We start from the raw sequence: 24,731 nt of genomic DNA, 5'->3' as shown, positions 1-24,731 counted from the left end.
TGAAATGGAGAAAATATTTTGATTAGAAATAAAACTACGAGAAAATTAATAGGACAACCAGAACAACCTATTCCTTACATACACCCGAGACAATTTTCGTTACCTCATGTGAATATTATTATGAAGATAGGACAATTAATAACATCTAAGCAATGCAGAAAATTGTTTAAACTTTCTCTATTGCACAATAATCGGCATACCTATCATATAGTGTTTTGTTTAATTGTTACCTATACATAGTCAAACTCGAGTGTCTTAACAGCTTTGACAGATAGTGCTATAAAAATAAGTAATACAATGAGATAATTGTAGCTAGGTAAATAATAGATATTAGTAAAAGGAAGTATCTAATAACTAGATGGGTGGATGAGCTCACGGCTCTGTGATTAAGCTATCGGAGTCAATAGACATCACCCGTGAATGTCGCCACCCACCTTGAGGTGGATTGATGGCTATCATACCATTTAAACCAGAAAAGACGATTGCATTGTGGGTGAAAATACAGAACGAACTCATAAAACTCCCACACTAATTCTATATCAAGGACGTTTATTATAGCTTTTTTAATAAGACTTTTTTTTTCGTTAATGCTCCTTGGTTCTCCTCCTAGCTTACTGGTGGTAAGACCTCATGTGAGTCCGCGCCGGTAGGTACCACCACCCCACCTATTTCTGTCGTGAAGCAGTAATGCATTTCGGTTTGAAGGGTGGGGCAGGCGTTGTAACTATACTTGAGACCTTAGAACTTTTATCTCAAGGTGGATGACGGATTTACGTCGTAGATGTCTATGGGCTTCACTAACCACTCTTAATACCAGGTGGGCTGTGAGCTCGTCCACCCATTTAAGCAATAAAAAAAACTGTCAACAACGACGGAGAAAAAGAACTTTCACGCAACGCTCGGTGATGATGTAGAGAAATCTTGCGCGCCCACATTGAACAACTCGAATAGCTACGAACAACTTCCTTCCGATTCGTTTCTGAAAATCGCAACTGTGACCTTCGCGTGTTTAATATCATATACCTTTATGCGGATAGAAAACGAATACTGTGTTCTGTGTTTCAACACTTGCCACGTTCTTGGCGTACTGGTTGTGACAGTAGGGTTTACGTAAGACAAAGGTAACATGAATTTAGTAGCTTAATTGAATGTTGATAGAACAATATGACGACTGCTTTAACCTCGTATAACAAATATTTACCAAGAAATTTACATTAAATAATGATTTTCCAAAGTTAATTAAGTGCGCATTTCAAACATAATTTGAAATGTACGAGTATGAATGTTAGAAAATTAACAGATATGGCGTTTTGTGAACCCTCACAGGTACATAATACAGTTTATTTCCACAAATAAATTACTTCTGCGAAGTGTGGTTCGACATTGGGTTTTCGTATATCAAGGTTCCTCTATCATTCAGGTCGTGGTATCTATGTCTTTGTAATCACTTAACAATAAGCGCGCCGAGAGCTTTTCTGCCCGTTTATAGAAATAAGGAAATGGTCATATAAAGAATTGTGAGTTAATAATTAAAAATACCTAGTATATGCACTTATATAATTACTAAGCCTATGCCTTAGGTATCACCACGTTCTTTAATTGTAAAGACGATGATGTGTTACAAACCATAATAGAAAGTTGTTGATTGAGTACGATTTAATTAGCCATGACGACAGCGTCAACATACACATAACGTTCACACATACACCTAATAAGTACTTAGTTGTTATGTACATCAACATTTTTAATCGTTTTCTCCCAGTCGCGAACTGAAATACTTTGCCTTCTAATCATTTTTTTTTTCATAATTTCGATTAATATTAATCTAAGTACCACTAGCATTCTTATCAGAATGCGACTGGGTCACGTTTGCTCTCCTGTCCAGCTGTTCAAATTCAAAGTAAGAAATACAGCAATATGCGACTGTGGATCCGAGGAAGGTACTGTGGATCATATATTCTTCAACTGCATTCTTAACAATAATTGTGATTCCCTATATACTTTATTAAAAAACATAATCCCCTTCCCCATCAACATGAACTTCCTATTAACTTTCCCCAGTAAAAAGGTAGTCTACTCGCTTGCATCTTTCATAGACACTAATAATATAAAATTGTAGTTCCTACTAACTGTTAAATACAAAAATTGTAAAACTAAATAGGTAACTCTATTTTCAGTTCATGCCTGTAAATGTTATGTAAATGTCCTAGCATAATTATGTTGATACCTCCACTACCCGACGTTGGCAAAATTGTACTTTAATCTAAGTAACAAAAGCCAGAAAGAAAAGAAAAAAAAAAAAAAAAAAAAAAAAAATCTTTTTATGTATTTATGCTTATTCCATGTATTTTTTGATTCACTAGAGTATTTTTCGGCCGCTTGTGCAATAAAATTGCATAGCTTAGAGGCTAAGATACCTCTAGGTCCGTAAGAAAACTCTCATTACCTGTATATGCTACAGTAATGCAAAGTTCCATTACTGTATATCGAGTAATTGTTATTTGGAATGTAAACGACTTCCTCCGTCTCCTCGTTCTCGTATTGACTCCTACGTTCTTGTTCACTCATAATACAAACAATCACAGCACTGACATCGCAAAAATTAAAAAGAAATTTGGTGAAAGTTGAGGATTTTTTTTTTGTGACAGACAGATGTCCTGTCCGTCCGAATATTGTTTAATAACTCATTGCTTATGAGGACAGGCAACGGTGCGATCGCAATAGTGACTGTTGTGGGGCGATGCGCGTCCACCACGCTGCCCAGTGATTCGCTATTGTTCTTAGACGGACAAAACGTGAATATTAATTTAAACGAATGAAGGTATTTTGCATGAATGCTAATATTAGTACTTACGGTAATAATACGTGTTATGATTTAATAAAAACATTGTCATAAAGTGATAATTTCGTTTTGAAAATAAAAGCAGCTGAAAATTGTGCAATGACCTCCGAACGGTGGCCGGCAAGAGGTGGGTGAAGAGAGCCGAAACCGGGCTCACTGGTGTGGATTGGGAGAGGCCTATGTCCAGCAGTGGACAATTGTGGGCTGTGATGATGAATTGTGACATAACTTTAACTGATTTGTGCCAGCATACATTCCTTGCTTCTATCTCATAGATAGAACAGATGTAGCTCGAATGATTTTAAACTGTAAACATGAAATGTTAAATAGTTTTGTGACATTAATGTGGTATAATTACTGGTGCACTGATTAAGGAACACGTTTCAAGTTCTGGGGTGTTCTTCAAACTCTTACCAACTTTTCAACAATCTGGTCCGTCAGTGCACGATTTTCTTCTAATGGTATTGACTTTATTTATTCATAAGGTTTCATGTTAATTGACATGGACGTACTGAATAGCAAGTATTATATTTCTACTTATGATTTAATGACGAATCAATCAATCAAGTAAGATTTAAATAATTGTTCGCAAGCCGAGAATATCAATAAAATAGGACTTCCGCTACATTACGGAGAATTTAGCACCGCATTATTACTTATGTTCCTATCCCTCTATATATTTTAATATTTTCTATTTGCAGACAAAATTAACCTTTTATTTAGAGTGTAACTGATTTACCACCAACGTTATATTAATGGCCAAAGCCTCTACCAAGTGTATCCATAGCTCTCTATTATGCACTTGGCCCAACATTTGATGTAGGTACTCATATTCAATAAACCCAAAAAACAATTTTATGTTTTGTCTAACGTATAACGTTCCCACTGTGCAGCGGTATCTTGGTTCTGCGGCACTGGTCACGAGAAATTATATCGTCCACTCGTTAATTGCCGACATGCCAGTTTGCTACGATAGCTTCTCACACACAAAAGCGATTAAATAAAAAAATTAAGTCGAAAGTCGAAATTTATCAAATCAGCATAAGTTTAATTTATGTTAAGCGGTGCGCTAGATTAAATGGTTTCTGCGCTTGGGTGTGTCCGTTTTTTAATGGCGTAGAGTTAGGTGTGCAACGGATGATGGTACTTATGCTGCGTTCAAATAATGGGCAACTTCTTCAGAAAGAATTGGCGAAAACATCGAATAACTAGACTTGCAATATTTTGAGGCTTGTGGAGAGTACTTAACAGTAGGCAGCGGCTTGGCTCTGCCCCTGGCATTGCGAAGTCCATGGGTAATGGTAACCACTCACCATCAGATGGGCCGTTTTTGTTTATTAATTTTTTTATTGCTTAAATGGGTAGACGAGCTCACAGCCCACCTGGTATTAAGTGGTTACTGGAGCCCATAGACATCTACCGTATGCCATATGCTCGTCTGCCTACAAGGGCAATAAAAAAAAACATAGTCTTATATGTCTATCTGTAATTTTTGAGATGTCTGATTAATGTAACATAAAAGTATGTAACTTTATATTATTATAATATTGTGTTGTATATTATGTACATATATACATATGTATGAATGCTTTTTGTGTTGTTTTTTAATTGCCTATTATGATTTTCTATTTAAAATAAAAGTGCCTCTACCAAAAACAATTCGTGACAGCACTAGCACCGACCACTCTTGGGTTTACTGGGAACGCCTTAGGCATTAAATTAGCTATTGTATCTTTGTTCGTAATATAAATAAAGTAGTGCTTTGAGAAGTCCGGTGTTTCATACCTGTATCTTGCGAAGGACTGGTTAATGAAAAGATATGTAGTGAATCAAAGTAGTTTTTAGCTTTGGGATAAATGTATGTGTTTAGATTAGTAATACTAATATCGGGACGGCATATTAAGATCTTCGAGCGATAAATTTATAATACGTAGGCGTACCAATAGTCTAAATATATAAACTCAAAAAATAACACAATTTAAAGAAATTTTGTTATTTACTTTCTATCACGAACTGTAGTCCTTATTGTGTTTTGTAAACCATTAAATGGATTGTAGTTTTATCATATTATTATATAATTGTTTACGAGTATTTATTAACTCTACAATCTTTTTCGTATATAAATGCTTAAACTCATTTTAGTGCCTTTAACTTTTGACATATCTTTGCAACATTCACACAGTCGCTAACATTTTAGCGAGGTCGCAATTCGAACCTAATCTTGGCTATATTTAAATATAGCTGTGACCTTAAAATGCACACGATCTAGCCTAGCGCATTATGCCTTGAGGCGGATCGAACTAAACTCCAGGTAAAACAATTTACTTTAAATTTGGTTTTTTTAAATAGTTTGATCAAACGGAATAGCTCCAGTGTGCGAGTTTTTTAACTTCTCGATCGCGTAAAAGTTAACTCAAATTTGTATGGAGTTGAAACAGCTTCCCTTCATTTGCCGCTAGGGGCGCTGGAGCTCGCACTAAGCACACTACGCACACAACAAATATACCCTAAACACGTCATTACGGATCCTCCCGATCCATTAACGGTGCTTTTAGGTATCTCAGGCACGACGAGTAAATGAACCCATAGACGCAGCCCACTGAGTTGCTCGCCGGATCTTCTCAGTGGGTCGCGTTTCCAATGCGGTGGTAGATTCTGTGAAGCACCAGTGCTAGCAACACTTCCAGTTTGAGCCCCGTTAACTCACCTACACGTCAAGGAGAAGCTGAAATAGCCTCTCAGCGCTATCAGCATAGGTAGGAGAAAGAAAAACAAATATTAGCGAATAATATGTAAATAAACCACACCGTGAAAGCCACTGCTTTCCAGGTATATCGAATTTCCAGTTACTACAGTTGCATTAGATAATATAGTACAGATATTTCGTCTTTTACCGAGAGGCCAAGTGATTGCCATACCGATAACCACTGGCCCAACGACCTGTATTGTTAGGATGGTGGGGAGAATATGCTTCATGCTTAATGTGTCTGTTATCTTTTCCCCTTGTCTGCCTCTTCCGAGTTCTGTTTCGTTAAAATATGCTATATTTTATTTAAGTAAGTTAGTGCATACATTAAAATTTTAGCCATAAATACTGAAATGAATAAATACTAAAAATAAATCAACACACTAATTTTTAATATGGAGCCCGTCATATTCACGTCAAAATTAATTGTGTTTTCTTATTTTCGCGCCAATCTTTGTTAATTTTTGTTAACGAATTTTAAACAAAGTATGTACGGAGCAAATGGCAATTTTTTTAATCTCGATCCGCTATGAACTTTCTATTACTTTAGTAACCGGCTACTGATAGAAATAATAATCTCGGATTGTAACAGAAAACGACCTGGACCTCCAGGTATTAGTCGTACTAAAGGGCAATTAAATCAGTCAATGAAATAGTCCGAAGAAGTCTTGCTCGAAAGCAATATATTTTCTCTAGACAAATAAAAATCTCACCGAGAATCATGTCACGTGTTTTAAAAGATGACTTGAAACTTTTTGTTTTTAAGAGGTGTACTCGTCATTAACGACCGATCGATAAAAAATAGGATGTAAAATGAAAATTACTTCAAAAGCAGTACGGTAAGGGAGTGCATAGATTAAAATAAACCTAATTTTTTTTATTCAACAACATTTTAACGACGGAATTTATGATCAAAAGTCTACAGAAACTTCTCAATAAGTCAGTAAAGTATAACTTGGACCTTATTCGATTTCAGCGTTAGTTTTGTGAAGGTTGACGATTAAGTGGGAATTGAGACATATGCTTATTAAACGTATAAGCGTGTGTCAGATTCTTGAATGCCATGCTCTACAACAAATAATGGTACTTTAAGCAACAGCGTTTGCAGAATTAAGGCTAAGGGAAATCATTTTCATTGTTTTTCATATTATTATTTAAAATCATTCTAAATTTAAACAAAACGAAAACGTACCGTAGTAACAGATGTTTCATGTAATAGAGAAATTACGTTGTTTTCCTTGTATCAAAAATAATGGCAAGCTTATTTTATTATCGACCAAAATAAATAAAATATAAATACATCCACAGTTTCTTTGAGTTCTATCACTACTTTTCTATCGGTCCGCAATGGTATTATCGTATTGGTATAGCATTCTACCCTCAGTTTTGAGTATTAATTTTAGGACATATGTGTCTACGCTCTACTGTATTACACCGTATTGCGTATTTATCGCATTTGAAGTGAGAATAGCGACTATTCCAATACAATAGAAACTTTGAACTATAGCCTTAAGGTGGCTCTCATCTTCTTCTTCTTCTTCTCGCTTCGGTTTCCTCAATACTGAAGGCTGTGACCACCTCTTTGCAACAAGAGCTTATTCCGGATCATTCCACGCCATTTGCTCCTATCTGTCGCCAAGTGTAAATCATCGTGAACTGTGATGTCGAGAGTAGTGCTGATCTGGTCAGTCCAACGTGTCGGGCCTCTACCTCGTGGTCTTCTTCCGTCCACCTTGCCAGTCACCATTAGCGTCTCCAAGCTGCCGTTATCCTCTCTTGCAATGTGGCCAAAGTATTCCAGAACTCTACGTAGGCAGATGGTAGAAAGCCTCCCATAACCGTATAAAAATAGCTATGCCGTGAGATCGTCTGCTTATCTAAGTGAAATTACATACTATTGATTTGACATTCAATAAGAATACTAACACAAGACTCGCAAAAAATAAAAGACATACTATATCAGTTGGATGGGAAAGGCCTCCTTGTTGAACAATAGATCACTCAATGTCGTTCGATCTCACGAGAACTTACGAAAGCCTCCGACACGAAGCCATGTACGCTAGACATAAAGTGTTGTGCAAACGTTATACAAGTTTAATATGTGGTCACTTTGTAATTAACCACCAATCAAACTGTGTCGAGTTAAAATATATACCTAATTTATAATTAACAAATATAATACAGCTGCTAAATATAAATGTAAATAACAGAATTGTGATCGAATTAAATTGAAATAAAATTGAGACAATTTGACAAATTTCTTTTAACATTTTTGTTTGTTTGCTACATTTCCACGTCACTAATGCTTGTTTTGTATGCGAAACACTTACTGCCGAATGCCCATCGGTCGAGTTCATTGACCATGGGGCCGAGAAAGACTACACACGTTTATACTTCACTTGATAATTTGGTTATGGTGTTTACAAAAATGTTACGACAAACTCATTTTGTAACACTTTAAGTAAAGATTAAAAACCGCTATTTTTGTTATTGTCTTTTAAATTTGCAAATACAGATTATAAGTATATTAACTTTAATGTGCTTGTGTGGAAGAAAGCACTTTATAGGTACAAAATTTATAATTTCATATGGACCATTATTATTACATAAAATTACATGTACCATTAGTATATTAAGTGTACATACTAGAGTACAGTTACAAACTCAATTCAAGAAGGTAAAATAATAATAAACATATAGAACTATATATTAATTATGAAAATGAATAATGAAAATTTCTACTATATACATATTTTTGTCTGGTAAAAAACTAATGGCGTTGGCCCGACTGACCAACGATAGAAACTACATACTAATTCACGACCATTTTATGACCTTTATTCCATTACTTTATTCTGAGCACGCACGACCCACAGGTCTCCAACTAAGCGGTACCAATAACAAGGCTTTGAAAACGTCTAAAATGCGCTATTTTGAGCTCTCGTCTTGAGATTCGACGGTTCTGTTATGCTTAGATATTTTTTGTCTAGAATGTTCGATAATTTTATTTACTACAAAAACTCCTTGACAATAATGAGGACATGTAAAATAAAATTCAACTATTCAAGTTAAACTGTAAAACGGTATTATCCATATCGGTAGGCAGCGGTTTGGCTCTAACCCTAGCATTGCTGAACTTCATGGGCGACGGTAACCGCTCAACATCAGGTAGGCCGTATGCTTGACTAAGGGCAATAAAAAAATCTATGGCCCACAAATTATCTTAGAAAAGAGTATTAAATATATATGTTATCAACGTGGTTAACATTTCTATGGCGGCCATTCGTGTTTCACAAAGAATTTACGATAGAAGTGGGGCGGACGCAAAATGCGGCGCATTGGTCGATCGATCGAAAGTTGTGTCGTCAGAGTTGACAACCTTGGCATTTGAACGGGTTCCGGGCAGCGCTGACCGACGACCTACCTCCTCGTCCACCTCTAGCTTATATTACTATTTCAATAATAAACTATTTTAAAAACATTGTTGGTATATATACATATATACAGAAGAGTCAATACATTTTTACTTGAAATTTTAGTTAAATTTCCAGAAAACCACAATAAGTTAATATTTTAGAGGACCTTAATAAAGGTACCTTAATAAAATACATAGTTTTATCTATTAATTTATTTGTTTAATATAAAAATAGATATAGTAAAAATAAATATAATAGAAAAAACTATGGGCTCCAGTAAACACTTAACACCAGGCGGGCTGTGAGCTCGTCCACCCATCTAAGCAATAAAAAAAAATTATAAAAATGGGAAAATTATAGAACTACATATTAGAATCAGCTGCGCATACTCAATGCTATGTTAAAGACAAAACAATAATATGTATCACTACATAGTATTTTAAACCAAAGTCGCTTTCTCTGTCCCTATATCCCTATGTATGCTTAAATCTTTAAAAGTAGGCAACGGATATTGATGCGGTTTTTTTAAATAGAGTGATTGAAGAGGAAGGTTTGTTTGTTTAATAACATAAATTAAATAGTGAAGAAATCAATAATAAATTACAGTTTCCAAAGCTAACTAACCCATTTATTAAAAATATTTTAAAACACTATTAATGACATTAGCTATTTTTGGTATCTTATTTTTGTACATAAAAATACGAAATCGGGAATACAAAGTCCAGTTAGGAATGTTTTTGTTGTAGAGATTTGTAAACTGGTGAGTGAGAGTCGTTGACTGAAGAAGCGGAACTGATGCGTGTCATCTCATTCACTGCTCGATTGCTTAAGACTACTGTCATAATACAGGTTCGTACTTAGTACCATTTAGATTTAATTAATCCTACTTTATTATTTTTATTTTATTATTTTTCTTGTATCAAAAACTAGTTTTTACGTTGATAGGCGACTAAAGTGTTCTACTGCGTTTTTTTATTTATTAAAGGATGTGGTGACATTTTAGTTTATTTATATACAAAAATAAATTGAGATTTCTCTGTTTGTTTTACTTGGACCCTCATATTTACGACTAGAGAATCCCAGGAAATAGATCATCATCATCATCAGCCTTTATCTATCCACTGCTGGACATAGCAAATAGATCACCGTTACTCTATTCAGCTGGTAAAGTTAAAACGTACTAGAATTTAAAAAAAGTCGTATTCGTCATATAAGTTACATATAATACATCTTTTGTTGGTGTACAGTGTAAAGAATACTTTTTTTTTTTTTTTTTTTTTTTTATGATTGAAGGATTACTGGTGGCCCGGAGGCCTTTCCAGTTTCACCAGGACAGGTGGGCGAGCAAAGGCTCAGCCAGGAGGGGTGGGATTTGCTAACAGCTACCCGAGCGCCTCCGAAGGAGACCTAACAGCTCAAGAGCAGCTGCTTCGCGAATGAATCTACTACCGGATCGGAATCGCGACCCGCTGAGAAGATCCGGCGAGAAACTCAGCGAGCTGATTCATGGGTTAGGTTGCACGGCGAACTCTTTGTCGAGTTCGACGAGTACGGTTACCGAGGTCCCTAAGCCTGCTCCTAGAGCTGAAGGCGTCTAGTGCGAAGGTTATTGGATCTGATGGATCCGTAAGGACGTGTCTAGGGCGTCGACGGTGACTGGCTCCTGCATGATCAGGATTCGGGGAGTACTCAGCGGCGGCTACGATAAGGCGATTATCATGACGCATAGCCTTATCGAAGTACCGTTCCGACGCTGACTTCATGTATTTCTGTATAGATTCGAGGCCCAGGTCGTCGTGTAGGTCAACGTTCCTCACGAACCACGGAGCTCCGACGGCTAACCTGCAAAAGCGGGATTGTAGAGATTGAAGGGTGTCCATGTGCGTGCGGGCCGCGTGAGCGAACACCACACTCGCGTAAGTCATGACGGGCCTTATGCAAGTTTTGTAAAGTGTCACCTTGTTCCGAAGGGACATTTTACTCCGCTTACAAATCATGGGGTAGAGTCTACCGAGAATAAACGCGGCACGGTCACGGACTGATTTTATATGCGGGCGGAATGTCATCGATGCATCCAGGGTAACGCCCAGGTACTTGACCTTCCTGGCCCAGGGTATGGATTGACTAAAGAGAGTAATCGGGGGTGTGAGATTCCTCCTCCTAATACGGGAGGAAATCCGTGTGGAGCTTCCCCTCTGAAAGAGCACCGCAGTACTTTTCGCTGGGTTGATGTCTATGCGCCATTTTCGGAACCACTGTCCTAGGGCTAGGGCTGCGCTCTGAAGCTTCTTCGCGATTAGGGACTTGTTTCTACTGGAATAGTAAACAGTCGTGTCGTCGGCGAATAAAGCTAAATGGGTCGGCGGCGACCGGGGAATATCGTTAACGAATAAGCTAAATAGGAGGGGTGAGAGGACAGAGCCTTGCGGGACTCCAGCTGTGAGAGGTCGTGGGGAGGAGCGGGTTCCCTCGACTCGATATCGAAAAGAGCGGTTCGACAAGAAGTCCCGTATGATGAGCACGAGACTATCCGGCACACCCATGTTGAATAGTTTGAAAATCAAACCGTTGTGCCAGACTTTGTCGAACGCTTTTGCGGCGTCGAAGAAGAGAGCTCCCGTGTATAACGGTTTTGGTCGATTAAGCCCCACAAGAATGTGCTCCGTGAGGCGGTGCACCTGTTGAACGCATGAGTGATTTGTACGGAATCCGAATTGTTCATCGATGAGAATGCCCTTGGATGAGACGAAGTCTCTGAGGCGTTTGTAGAGCAGACGCTCATACAGTTTGCCTAGAGACATGAGGAGGCTAATCGGGCGGTAGCTCGTCGGATGATTTTTTGGTTTACCGGGTTTATGTATGCCGATAACGTCCGCTTCTTTCCACACCGCGGGAAAGATACAGTTCGCCATAGCGGCATTGAAAATAGATGCCAACATCACGATGAGTTGGACGGGTAGAAGTTTAATAACGCGGTTGGATATACCGTCGGAACCGGGAGCCTTGCGAGGACGTAGGTCTTTGATCAAGTCTTTAACTTCCATCGGGGTGACGGGTGGTAACACATCAGAGGGTGGCAAGGAGGCTCTGCGTTCTACCTCACTGTCTACTAATTCTACATGAACAGGGTCCACGGATTGAGTGCTGGGCGTGCACTGGGTTTGCAATGTATCGGCCAGCAGCTCTGCTTTTTCGTCATCATCAAAGGCCGCGAGTCGGCCTGAGGGGCCTACGAGGGGGGGCATAGTTACTACCGTATCCGATTTGAGAGTACGAGCTAAGCGGTAGTAAGACCTTTGGGAGGGCGCGAGTCCTTCTAAGAAATCAGACCATCTGGCATCTCGGACTTCGGCGATGCGAGACTTTACGTCGCGTTGTAGGGCACGCATTCGAATACGATTTTCCGCGGTAGGATACCTGTCGTAGGCGCGTATCGAGGCGTTCTTAGCTCTAAGGAGTTCCCTAATATCGTCGGACAATTTGAAGCGGTGAAGGAAGTCCTCCGCTACAACTTGTTTCGATGACCTATCTAATGTCGAGGTGATGTGTGACGTTAAGATGTCTATGGCTTCAGCGGTATCCTGAGGAGACGGGGTAGAGTCCGGGCTAAACGGTAGCGATGGTGGATCAGATTCAGCCAGGCTGATGCCCAGCGTGTGCCAATCCACCACAGTCCTCGTGACGGGAACGGAATCGGGAGCGCGACCGAGCTTCATAACGACGGGACGGTGGTCTGAATCTAACTCTGAAACTACTTCGATCGAGTGTAAGCGCAGAGTTACGTTTTTTAATAACGCTATGTCGAGTATATCCGGGCGATGCGCGATATTTAGCGGGTAGTGAGTCGGGATTAGCGGAGCGACGATATCGAAGGCGAGATTATCGACTAACGCGTCAAGCCGCCTGCCGTTCGGGGTTGTGGTGTGTGAGTTTCACCTAATGTGTTTACAATTTAGGTCGCCCGCCAGAATGACAGAGCTCCCCATGCCGAGCAGCGCCTCGATATCACTGCTTAGAACGATCTTATCCGGTGGAAGATAAACGGACGCGATAACGATCGGCGCGTGTCCCGTCAGTGAGATTCGGCACACTGATGCTTCGATATTAGCGAGCGTGGGAGGATCGAGTGGGACGCAATGCAGGGCTCTTCTATAGTAAATGACGGTACCACCACCACGAGCAGAGAGCCTGTCGTTCCTGACCATGTTATAGTTCGCGATTTTAGGGTCACGGCGCGCGGGCTTAAGTAGGGTCTCCTGCACTAAAAAGATATCAATTTGATGGTCACGCAAAAAGTCAGAAACCTGATCACGCTGATTTGCGAGACCGTAAGCGTTAAAAAATCCTATCGTTACGGATAGGGGCTTTATTCTACTTATATACGCCATTGATTACCGGCGGAGTGAGGGGAGGACGTACGTATTTAATGACGCGTATACGTCGGCGTATTCTTGCACAACCGCGATAAAGTGTTGTGCAGTGGAGGCAGAGCGAATGGCGTCGCCCAAAGCGTTAACGCGCTCAAAGTTGATCGACTGAAAGAAGTCGATCGCTAAAGCGAGATTGTCGGACGCGGTCGGAGGGCAAGTCGCGGGAGAGGGACGAATCGCGGGGGCGGGACGAATCGCGGAGGAGGGAGTTGTAGCCGTGTTCATGTACGGCAGCGGTTTCGCCCAGGCCGAGACACTGGGCACCGGCGCCGGAACGAACGCTGGCTTAGCCTGCGACACAGAGGGTGCCGAGGCTTTGATGTCTGGGCCGGAAGCTCGGAGGCGGTTTTGGCGGGCGACGCGGCGATTTATTTTCGGGGCTCGGGGGCATCCGCGGTAATTTGCGGGGTGACCCTGTGTTCGACACAGGACGCAGCTAGGCGGTTCTGTCGCGGTTTTTTGATCGCGAGTGCATAGGGCCGTGGCGTGATCGCCTAAGCACTTGACGCATCGGGGGCGCGCGTGACAGTTACGGGAAGAATGCCCGTATAATTGGCAGTTATGGCACTGGCTAGGTGTGCCTTTCTTGTGTGGGGTTTCGACTGCGATTCCGGAAAGGCTACAGACCGTTCGGATGTTGTAAAGAATACTCTCTCTCTGTCTATAATACGAACTAAAGAAATTTTACACAAACATAAATTGTTACTTTTTTGTTCGTATTGAATTGAACAAACATGAATTAGGATTTCGTGACATACTTACTAAACATAATGCTGCACTATTTAATAAAATCACAATGTACCCTGAGAGTGTTGTCTATTTACTTTTAATGATGTGTTCAATTCAATCGGAAATAATTCAATTAGACAATACAGTTCAATATACCTAACAGATGAAATTTCACTGAAATATACTATGAAATATTTCGAGTTGTCTTTATTTAATACAATTCAGTTTTTAGTGCGTTTATTTTATTCATATATCCGTACACGGCGTGAATAACTTGACAAGTCGACTAATATCAAATTTTAAGTTATAGCAGAATTGTCGTCCAGATTACTTGTTTTATATGGGGAATAAATGAGTAACTCGATTCTCTCACGTATTTTTGGGATATCGCACTTGTGAATTACTAAACAACTTTGTTTCCAACGAGAACATGATGACATTTAGATATATCTAAACATATTAATGTTATTTATTTAAATAACTCAACACGTTAAGTTATTTACGCCACATAATTAAATGAACTAACAGAATACCTTTAGATGATCAATTATTCACATAGCCCATAATTGTGTTCGCGACTATACATATCTTGTTGTCAAGTTATTAACGGCTTGAAAAAGCATAATAATATTTATTTTTTTTATTTTTTTATTGCTTAGATGGGTGGACGAGCTCACAGCCCACCTGATGTTAAGTGGTTACTGGAGCCCATAGACATCTACAACGTAAATGCGCCACCCACCTTGAGATATAAGTTGTAAGGTCTCAGTATAGTTACAACGGCTGCCCCACCCTTCAAACCGAAACGCATTACTGCTTCACGGCAGAAATAGGCAGGGCGGTGGTACCTACCCGCGCGGACTCACAACAGGTCCTACCACCAGTAATTACGCAAATTATAATTTTGCGGGTTTCACTTTTATTACACGATGTTATTCCTTCACCGTGGAAGTCAATCGTGAACATTTGTTGAGTACGTATTTCATTAGAAAAATTGGTACCCGCCTGCGGGATTCGAACACCGGTGCATCGCTTCAACACGAATGCACCGGACGTCTTATCTTTTAGGCCACGACGACTTCTTAAAAAGAAAGGATAAAGATGAAGCAAAGTGCAACTCATCCATTCGAACATATACATATGATCTTCAGCAGTGCTTACCCACCCCCTATCTTAAAACTTCTGTTTCTTTTTATAAAAGACCGCTATGGTCCTACAATCTCACAATCCATGATTTAGCAACTAATAAGGCTACATGTTACATGTAGGACGAAACCATCGGTGCTCGTCAAATCGCGTCGTGTCTGTGGCATTTTCTTCAGAATTTGCCTTCAAAAGATGAACAGGTCACATTTTATTCAGATACATGTGGAGGCCAAAACAAAAATAATACGGGTGCAATGATGTTCATGTATTTACTTCATGTGTATCCAACGCTAGAAACTATTAATCACAAGTTTCTTGGATTGTGATTCACATGGAGTGTGATTCGGATCATGCCTTCATTGAGAGAACCAAAGAGAAAACGCGACTTAAAATTAACTACCTATTTTAATGACTGGGTGTAACTTATAAGATCTTGTAAGATTAATAACGCATATGCCGTTGTATCAATTAAGTGCGAAAATTTTCTAAATTAAGTTCAAAAAAAGAGCCATTCACGATTTAAAAAAAAGACAGTTCCGAAGATAAATTCTTGTGGCAAACTGTAAAATGGCTGCAATACAAAAAACCTATTGGAGAAATACGTTTCAAGATTTGACAGTGAAAGCTCTTTTAAGGTAATCAACTTTCAGAAAAGGAGCAAATATAATATAGACAACGTCCAGATAGAAGTTGTCTCTAAAGACATCTTGCCAATAAGTAGAGAAAAGAGAAGAATTTGGTGGATTAATTACCTTTAATAGACACAGCATTTCACGATTTTTATAAAAACATAAAGACAGACAACCCACCAAAAAATGCCACAACTTAGATACTGAAGACCCTGATTTAGAGAGAAACGGAGAAGAACAGTAAAGAATAATAGAATAGTAATTCCAGAAGCAGAATAATTTAAGTTTCTTTTAATTAATAAAAAATATAATTAAGTACAAGTTTTGCGTTTTAGTTTGAGATTGATCAATTCAAGTGGCTTATTATTACATCATCATTCTCTTCCCCTTCTCCCAGTCACCTGGGGTCGGCGCAACTTGTTGTCTTCTTCCATACTCCTCTATCATATAGCATTTCTTCGCTCACTCCCCTCTTACACATATTGTCTTTCACGCAATCCATCCATTTCAACTTAGGTCTACCTCTTCCTCTATATCCTTCCACATTTATAGTTAACACTCTCTTACCAACCTCATTTTCATTTCGCCCCAGCACACTTTTTTTTTATTTTTTTTATTGCTTAGATGGGTGGACGAGCTCACAGCCCACCTGGTGTTAAGTGGTTACTGGACCCCATAGAAACCTACATCGTAAATGCGCCACCCACCTTGAGATATAAGTTCTAAGGTCTCACATGTCCATACCATTCCATCACATCCCATTCCATCTCACCATCCAACCACCATCAAATGGCTATTACATATTTATGTATATTTTTTAAATCTATGTTATCAATTTTATTGCTTTTCTCGGATTTTAATAAATTGCTTAGGTGAATAAATTGACAAGTCGTCGGTGAGCAACATGATATGTCATTTTTTTCTTGATTAAAACGTTAATTTATTATTATACTTACACTGTGTGAAAATTCGGATGAAATTACTTAAATACGCATAAAAATTATATCAAAGGATAAAAAAATAGATTTACCAATAATATGTAAACTTACAAATGGCTGCCCTGAAAAGTATGCATTTTCGACTTGTCAATGTATTCACGCCGTGTACGGATATTTTCATTAAATTGTTTTTATGATTGATACTGAAAATACCAGTAATAAAATAGATCAAAAAAATCAACTTGATTAGTATAGTAAATTTGGATTGTGAAAAGTAAAATTTCTTTGTTTGCATAACAAAATTTAGTATTTAAATTTAAATCATTAGTTCGATAGATATATTTAGTAATTGGTGACTAATAAAAAACAAGGTATCTTAAAAAATGGAAACTAGCAAAAACAAAACAAAAATATAAATTCATCGATGCATGATTATCTCTAATACTGAAAAAAGGCTACAAGTAGAATGAGTCAGCTTAATTCATTTCCTCCTATGGTGAATAAGCACGGACATTTTAAATAAATAGTGTAGAAATGCGGAACATTATCACACGGTAAAACTTTTTATCGTCATTGTGTATTTTATGTTAACCTCAAGGTACAAAGAGAAGGGAGCGTTAGACTTCATCTTGACATTTATTGTATCTGTAATAGCTATTACTGTTGTACATGTAACATGACTCATCACACACACGGAGAATACCTTAATAAATATGATATAATATGAGATATGTGTGTGAGAGACTTTGACGGTCAATATTCTTTAAGGTTTGTTTTCATTCGAGCAGAATTTTCGATAAAGTTCAATTCGACCTTCAATCGTCTAGCTATTATTTAGCATAAACATGTCTTGCTTGATGTTCTTCGGTATAATATTCAAATTCGAAAACATTGAGTTTGGAATAAATTTTATTAACAGTTCTTTCTAGTACCAGAGTTGTTTTCGTATGTGAAGGCCAAGATTAGGTGTCGGCCTGATGTGACCACGAGAATAAGTAAATATTTGTTATCACGATTGATTTTATTGCTTCAACTGAATGATTTAAAAAAATAATAATAATAAGAAACGTGTTCATTACCTTCCACCATATATTTCGTTCGCCAGGGGTGTGAGTTCATCGTCAGAGTTATCGCTACCCTCATCTCGCCGTTTCCCTCCAGACGTCGCCATCTTGAATTAAGTTCTGAAAAATAAAAGACTATTAAAAAAAAAAGGTTTTTAATATCCACGATGTATTTTTAGTGTTTATTGTGATTTTACAATAATTATATATTTTGTTAAATTAAAACAAATATGTCTGAATATACTTTATAGCTGTAAATGTAATTGAATACAGATAGTGGTTGTCTAAAAATATTGACAAAAGGACTACTAAAAAATGTAATTCTTTGTTTAATGGTAAAGAAAGTAAAATCCAACTGATAGAATTATCATATCGACTGGCACATTCCTCGTACGAGTCTCGACCTTGCGGTCATTCATCCCTTGAGTTACGGACCTTATGGTTTGTTCAACCATTGTGTTTTTGCACTTTCTGTTGAAATCACATTCTAAATGATTAGATTAAATAAAAATTATTCGGAGATTATTTAAGGAAATGAAAACCAATTTGAGGAATCTCTATATCAAATAATCAAGATCACACTGATGCAGTGAGTCATTTGCACTCTATCTAGTCCTTTTTGTGCTTTTATTCTTGGTACATTTACTATGTACCATGTATTTCGAATTACGCACGATTCAGGACACATTTTCGGAACCTAAAATATGTATATATTTATAGACCAAATTGTGTTGTGTTCAACACCTAGAGGTGGCACCGCACAAGTACGTTCTACTTTTCTGTTTATTTCTGCCACCAAAATGATATTTCGGTTTGTAGGGCTGAATAACCATTATTGAGAAGCTATTGAGACCTCGATGTTACGTCTTAGGGCATACACCATTATTTATGTTGTTCGTGGACTAGGCTTAACATTAGGAACGTGATCTATCCGTGTACGCAAATTATAAATAATCTTGTAAATTTAATAAGTGTTTGGAATAAGAAAACGACTATTATAATATATTGGTCAATAAAGAGTATATCGAATCTAAAGCAGAGGCGTGTTAGACTCGCCTTCAACAAGGTCGACGACTCTGCGACTGTACAGGGCACCTCACCCTCGCACTTCTATTGTGCTATTTGTTTTTCATACTTGAACGACTGTGGTTCAAAAGTGTACTATTATTTTATTCTCAACGGATACCATACCTTTCTAACTACTTAAAAGCGTCTCATTCACTGTAATAACTGTTCATGAAATATCTATCTAGAGTAAAAAATATTCAGTGGTATCATTATCATGAAAACAATCCCGAAAAACAAATTTCTTCATTTAATAAAATAAGGATTTTTTTAAAAGAAAATTGGATAATAATAACATTGACACTGTAGTCCTAATCGTGCATAGTTTTTTACTTGAAATAATAGTTGTATGACGTAATGAAGTAATGCGGAAATGATTAACCGTGGCGACTTCAAACTTGTAGCAGAGAACAATTAAATGTGAAATCAATCGATGCAAATACAAAAATATATAATATTAAATTAGATATCCTTAGTTAAATTTGAGAAGAGTAGCAAAGTATTAAGCGGTAGGCAGCGGCTTGGCTCTGCCCCTGGCATTGCTGAAGTCCATGGGCGACGGTAACCACTCACCATCAGGTGGGCCGTATGCTCGTCCGCCTACAAGGGCAATAAAAAAAAAAAAAAACAATTTGGCAGTAATTTTTATAAAAAATCTTTATATATTATATATTTCAATCTTACCCTTCCTATCCAAAGTGCTCGAGATCTGTGTCCATAAGCAGCTTTCTCGATTTATATTTAATAATTCCCTAATTAGCCCTTTTCAATCTGGGTTTAGACCAGGCCACAGCACCATTTCCGCGCTTCTGAAAGTGACAGGTGATATCAGGGTGGGCTTGGAAGAATCCAAAATCACTATACTAGTTTTGGTTGATTTCTCAAACGCGTTTAACACCGTTTGTCACGATATCCTTCTTTCCATCCTCTCTCATCTCAACGTCTCAAAAGGGGCGTTGGATTGGTTCTCTTCCTATCTTCAGGGACGTCAGCAATCTGTTCGTAATGACGAACTCTCATCAAACTGGTGTAATCTTGAATCTGGCGTCCCACAAGGCGGTGTCCTCTCTCCTCTCTTGTTTTCAATTTTTATAAATTTTCTCACCCCTGAGCTACGGTGTGCATTTCATCTTTACGCCGATGATCTACAACTGTACGCACAAACCGATGCTGATCACATATCGGATGCTATTACCAAACTAAACAATGATTTAAAATCAATCAAAAATTGGTCCGATAGGTTTGGTCTGGCGGTGAATCCTACCAAATGCCAGGCGTTAATTGTTGGTAGCCATCGAAATATGAGTAAGATCAGTAATTTTAAGCTGCCGCCTGTTGTTTTCAATGACATAATCATCCCCTTTAGCCGAAACGTGAAAAATCTTGGATTACACATTGACACTACACTTGGTTGGAGAGCGCAAGTAACATCCATTAGTCAAAAAGTCATCAGGACCTTGCGATCTCTCTATCGGCTAAAAAATATGCTACCATCAAATGTAAAGGCCATGCTTGTGCAGACTTTAATTTTCCCTATGGTAGACTACGGTGATGTGTGTTACTATGACCTGAATGCAGATCTCCTCAACAAACTAGACCGCCTTCTCAATAATTGCATTCGATTCGTTTTCAATCTTAGAAAATATGACCATGTGTCCGCGCATCGAACTCGTCTGAAATGGTTACCGATCCGTCAGCGTAGAGAGGAGAGAGCGCTTACTACCTTGTTTTCTCTTTTGGACTCTGCCTCTTCACCCTCTTACTTAAAATCGCATTTTAAATACTTGAACGCAAGCCATGACAAAATTCTACGTTCTTCACATAATCGTCTCTTACAATGTCCTATCCATCGCTCAGATTTTTTACATTCTTCTTTCTTTGTACAGTCCATAATATTATGGAATTCGCTTCCCAAAGAAATCAGGATGATCAGCAATCGCTTTACTTTTAAACTCAAAGTTCGCGAACACATCCACAAAAAACTGGAAGAATCATCTCCAAACTAGTTTATTTCATTTTTCAATTATTATTATTATATTATATATATACCTAGTCAGGTCATAAATTCTGTCACATGTTTAATGTAAAATAATTGAAACAAGTTTATTCATTATGTAACCATTCATATACCAAAATGAACTTAACAAAACATAGATTCTTATGACACTAAAGTTTATTCAAAATGACCTCCGGGATTTTGAATACAGGCCTTCAATCTGCGCGGCCAGTCGTCTATCGCAGCACGAACGAGGTCCATGTCAATATCGGCGGCTGCCTTAATCAAGGATGTCTTGAGTGACCCCAAATTGGGATGAGGCTTTGAGCACGCCTTTTCCTCCAAGTGTTGCCATATCTTGTAATCGAACGGATTCAAATCTGGACTGGAGGAGGGCCAGTCTTCGTGCCAGATGAAGTCGATTTCACGCGCCGCTAGCCAGTCTTGTGTGCTCTTCGCTCTATGAGCTGGCGCCGAATCTTGTTGGAATACCCAGTGCCAGTTATTGAACATGGTATGAGAAACAGGTTCCACAAGGTTCGTCAGGACTGTATTTTGATACACAACTGCATTCGTTTTTACACCTTTCTCACAAAAATGTACCTCTGTTAAGCCCCAATAAGAAACTCCCAACCATACCATGAGCGAGGATGGAAAACGACCTCGTTGGACACGCGGAATACGGTTGTTCGCTTCTTCACTACTGTGTGCGTACACCTTATCATTTTGTTTGTTGTAGCTCTCTTCTACGGTAAAATTTTTTTCATCCGAAAAAAGAATTTCCCGATATTTTTTTCCCGCGTACCGCCTCAACAAAGCGCGTCATCTCTTCAGTCTCAGGTCCATTAGACGAGCATTCAAACGATGTCCTGTTTTTCTTCGATATGCCCGAAGCCCTAAGTCTTCATTTAACACCCTTTTCACCGTGGTTCTGCTTAACCCCATCTGAAGGGCCAACAGTTTCTGCTTACGTTTGGGATTTCTTTGAATTCGCGCCTTCACAGCTTTTATCACTGCTGGAGTCCTAACAGACCGAGGGCGACCACTTCTTGACCTGTCATCTACACTAGAGTCTTCATTGTATCGTTTGATGGTACGATAAACGAATCTTTTGGTTATATTCAAATTTTTCAGTATGTTTAAAATTTGAATTGGCGCGTAACCGCAACGATGCAACGCAATAACTGCAACACGGTCTTCTTTAAGCGTCCACTCCACATTTAAAAATGAGTAAAATTCTAAAAGTATACATTTTTATTTTCATGAACAATTCGAAATTCGAATTCAATAAACTTTTTTGTGGCCAGCATTCTAAAAGAAAAGTTTTTACTGTGTGACAATACTTATGACCTGACTAGGTATATTTACTTTTAGCCATTCTTAACTATAATACTAAATTGTGTATTTTCATGTGTATATTATTGTGTGTAATTATGTGTATGTATGTATTTTACTATTTTATACATAGGTATATTGAATTGTAGTATATGTATTCTATAATACTGAGATATTATTTTAAGGAAGATTTTTGTTTTGAGTTTGTTCTTTTTTTTTGTTTTGTTGTTGTTTGTTATTTTTTTTGTCAATGCACCTACCATGCATTATCTCTGCACCACCCTATGGTCGACTGGAAGAGAATGCCCATGGCATTAAGTCCGCCTGTGTACAAGTTTTGTTTTGTGCATAAAGTATAAATAAATAAATAAATAAATAAATAAATATATTAAACATATATTTCTTTTGTGCGTGTGTCTGTCACTGAGCTCCTCTTAAACGGCTGGACCGAATTTAATGAGTTTTTCTGTGTACCCTCAGGTGGATTTCGAGACCATTCTTTCATTCTTTACATTTACAAATCAACCCGGCAGATGGCGCTGCAGTCGGTATCTAGGTTATTTATCTTTCCTAGATATAATTTATATGGCAAAACGTTTGCCGGGCCAGCTAGTAATTTATATTGTCCACCCGTCTTATAATATTATATGACGAGTAAGTTCAGCTTTAATTATAATAATTAAAAAACAAGTTTGTTCATTGAACACTGTCATCTATCTAATAAGTAAAATGTATGTGATTTCACATACTAATGAATATATTTGAAAAGTACAAAATTTTTTGGAAAATATGTTTCGTTGCCCACTGCCTCGTTCATCTAGTGGTTAGCTATTAAGACCATTGTGCCATAGAGTCTGAGTTTGGTTCTCGGTCGGAATCATTATGAACGTTAATCGATTCCGATCCGGTAGTAGATTCATTCGCGAAGCAGTTGCTCTTGAGTTGTTAGGTCTCCTTCGGAGGCGCTCGGGCAGCTGTTAGTAAATCCCACCCCTCCTTGCTGAGCCTTTGTTCGTCCACCTGTCCTAGTGAAACTGGAAAGGCCTCCGGGCCACCGGTAATCCTTCAATCATAAAATGAATGTTAAGGATATTCGGTATTCAGGGTCTTGATATATTTTTTCTCGTTTCGACTCTATATTTTCTTTCGGTGCAGTTAAATATAGAAAGTTTGTTGTTTTCTTTATCGTACCTTTTAGTTTTGAGTCAAAGTAAATCACGCGGCCTCTTTTAGCCTGATGCTTCATATAAAAAAATAATTTGATGCCAAAATTGTGTTTATTAACATTATTATTGGACTTGATTGAGCCCATAAATTTATATAATAATGATCTAGTAAGAAATGACTTAAGCGCCGTGATATTATAGCATTGCGAACTACATCTTATGGCTAATGCCTACCATAGTTATTCCGTCAAGTAAATCCGGAATGGCGTTGAGGGCCGACCAAACTTACTTTCACTGTTGACGGCCGCCAGCTGGCCGCACTCCCCTCCCCCACAACGCAACGTTACTCTACACTCATTGCTTTATTTAGCACAATATTTGTCTCGATAATATCATGAAGAAGTTAGATACGTTTTGTTCATTTCCAAAGTGTGACTTTCGCACAGATAACACACAGTGAATTTCCTTTACAGCGACGGCTATTATATCCTTTAGCTTTTCACCAAAAGTAAGCAAGACGATGGTGTAAGACTTGAAGACTCAAAATTCTATTATGATGGCTCCCGTTTCAATACAGGCCAAACTAGTATTCCTGATAGTAAAAATTCACTGTCTAAATGTCTTACATGTTAAAGTGCTGTTAAAATATATATAAAAAGGAAAGTGTAGGTATAGTGTAAACGTTTGCGAAAATAAAATTAATGTCTATATGTGTACTTATCCTTATATAATAATAATCTGTCCTAATTTATTTAAAAATTTATTCATCATGCGAAACTATCAGACTAAAAAGTCCTTTAAAAACTGTATGAACTTTTAAAACTTTGAAAAGGGGTAAATAACTATAGTTTGTAACAAGTAAAACTACATTAGTATACCTAATTTATTTTTTTGTTGTTTTGATGTGTGGACGAGCTCACAGCCCACCTGGTGTTAAATGGTTACTGGAGCCCATAGACATTCACAACGTAAATGCGCCACCCACCCCGAGACAAGTTCTAAAGTCTCAAGTATGTTACAACGGCTGCCCCACCCTTCAAACCGAAACGTATTACTGCTTGACGGTAGAAATGGGCATGGTGGTGATGGTCGTGGTATTAATTAAAGGAATCGTAAAGTACATCCTGGTTTTATGTCTGTAATAGTTTAGATATCTGAATATAAAAAAATACTCAAAGTAATTAATAAAAAAGATTTAAGAAAACGTATTCCTATTAGCTATTGGTAAT

At 38.1% G+C, this 24,731-nt stretch overlaps 1 protein-coding gene across 5 annotated transcripts in view; it reads right to left on the bottom strand.

Annotated features, from left to right (window-relative positions):
- LOC100884166 (chitin synthase A) overlaps nt 1-24,731 on the bottom strand; it is a 44,857-nt gene that overhangs the window by 11,405 nt on the left and 8,721 nt on the right. For 2 of the 5 annotated variants that reach the window (XM_038021719.2, XM_038021718.2), the window contains exon 2: nt 17,956-18,060. In XM_038021719.2, the coding sequence (XP_037877647.1) occupies nt 17,956-18,047 (92 nt within the window). In that variant the 5' untranslated portion in view covers nt 18,048-18,060. 5 annotated transcript variants of the gene reach the window in all.

The sequence above is a fragment of the Bombyx mori genome, chromosome 4, assembly GCF_030269925.1.
Source record: "Bombyx mori chromosome 4, ASM3026992v2".
In the NCBI taxonomy this organism is placed as follows: domain Eukaryota; kingdom Metazoa; phylum Arthropoda; class Insecta; order Lepidoptera; family Bombycidae; genus Bombyx; species Bombyx mori.
Note: the sequence above shows the minus strand (reverse complement) of the source record. Positions and strands in the feature narration are given on the sequence as shown.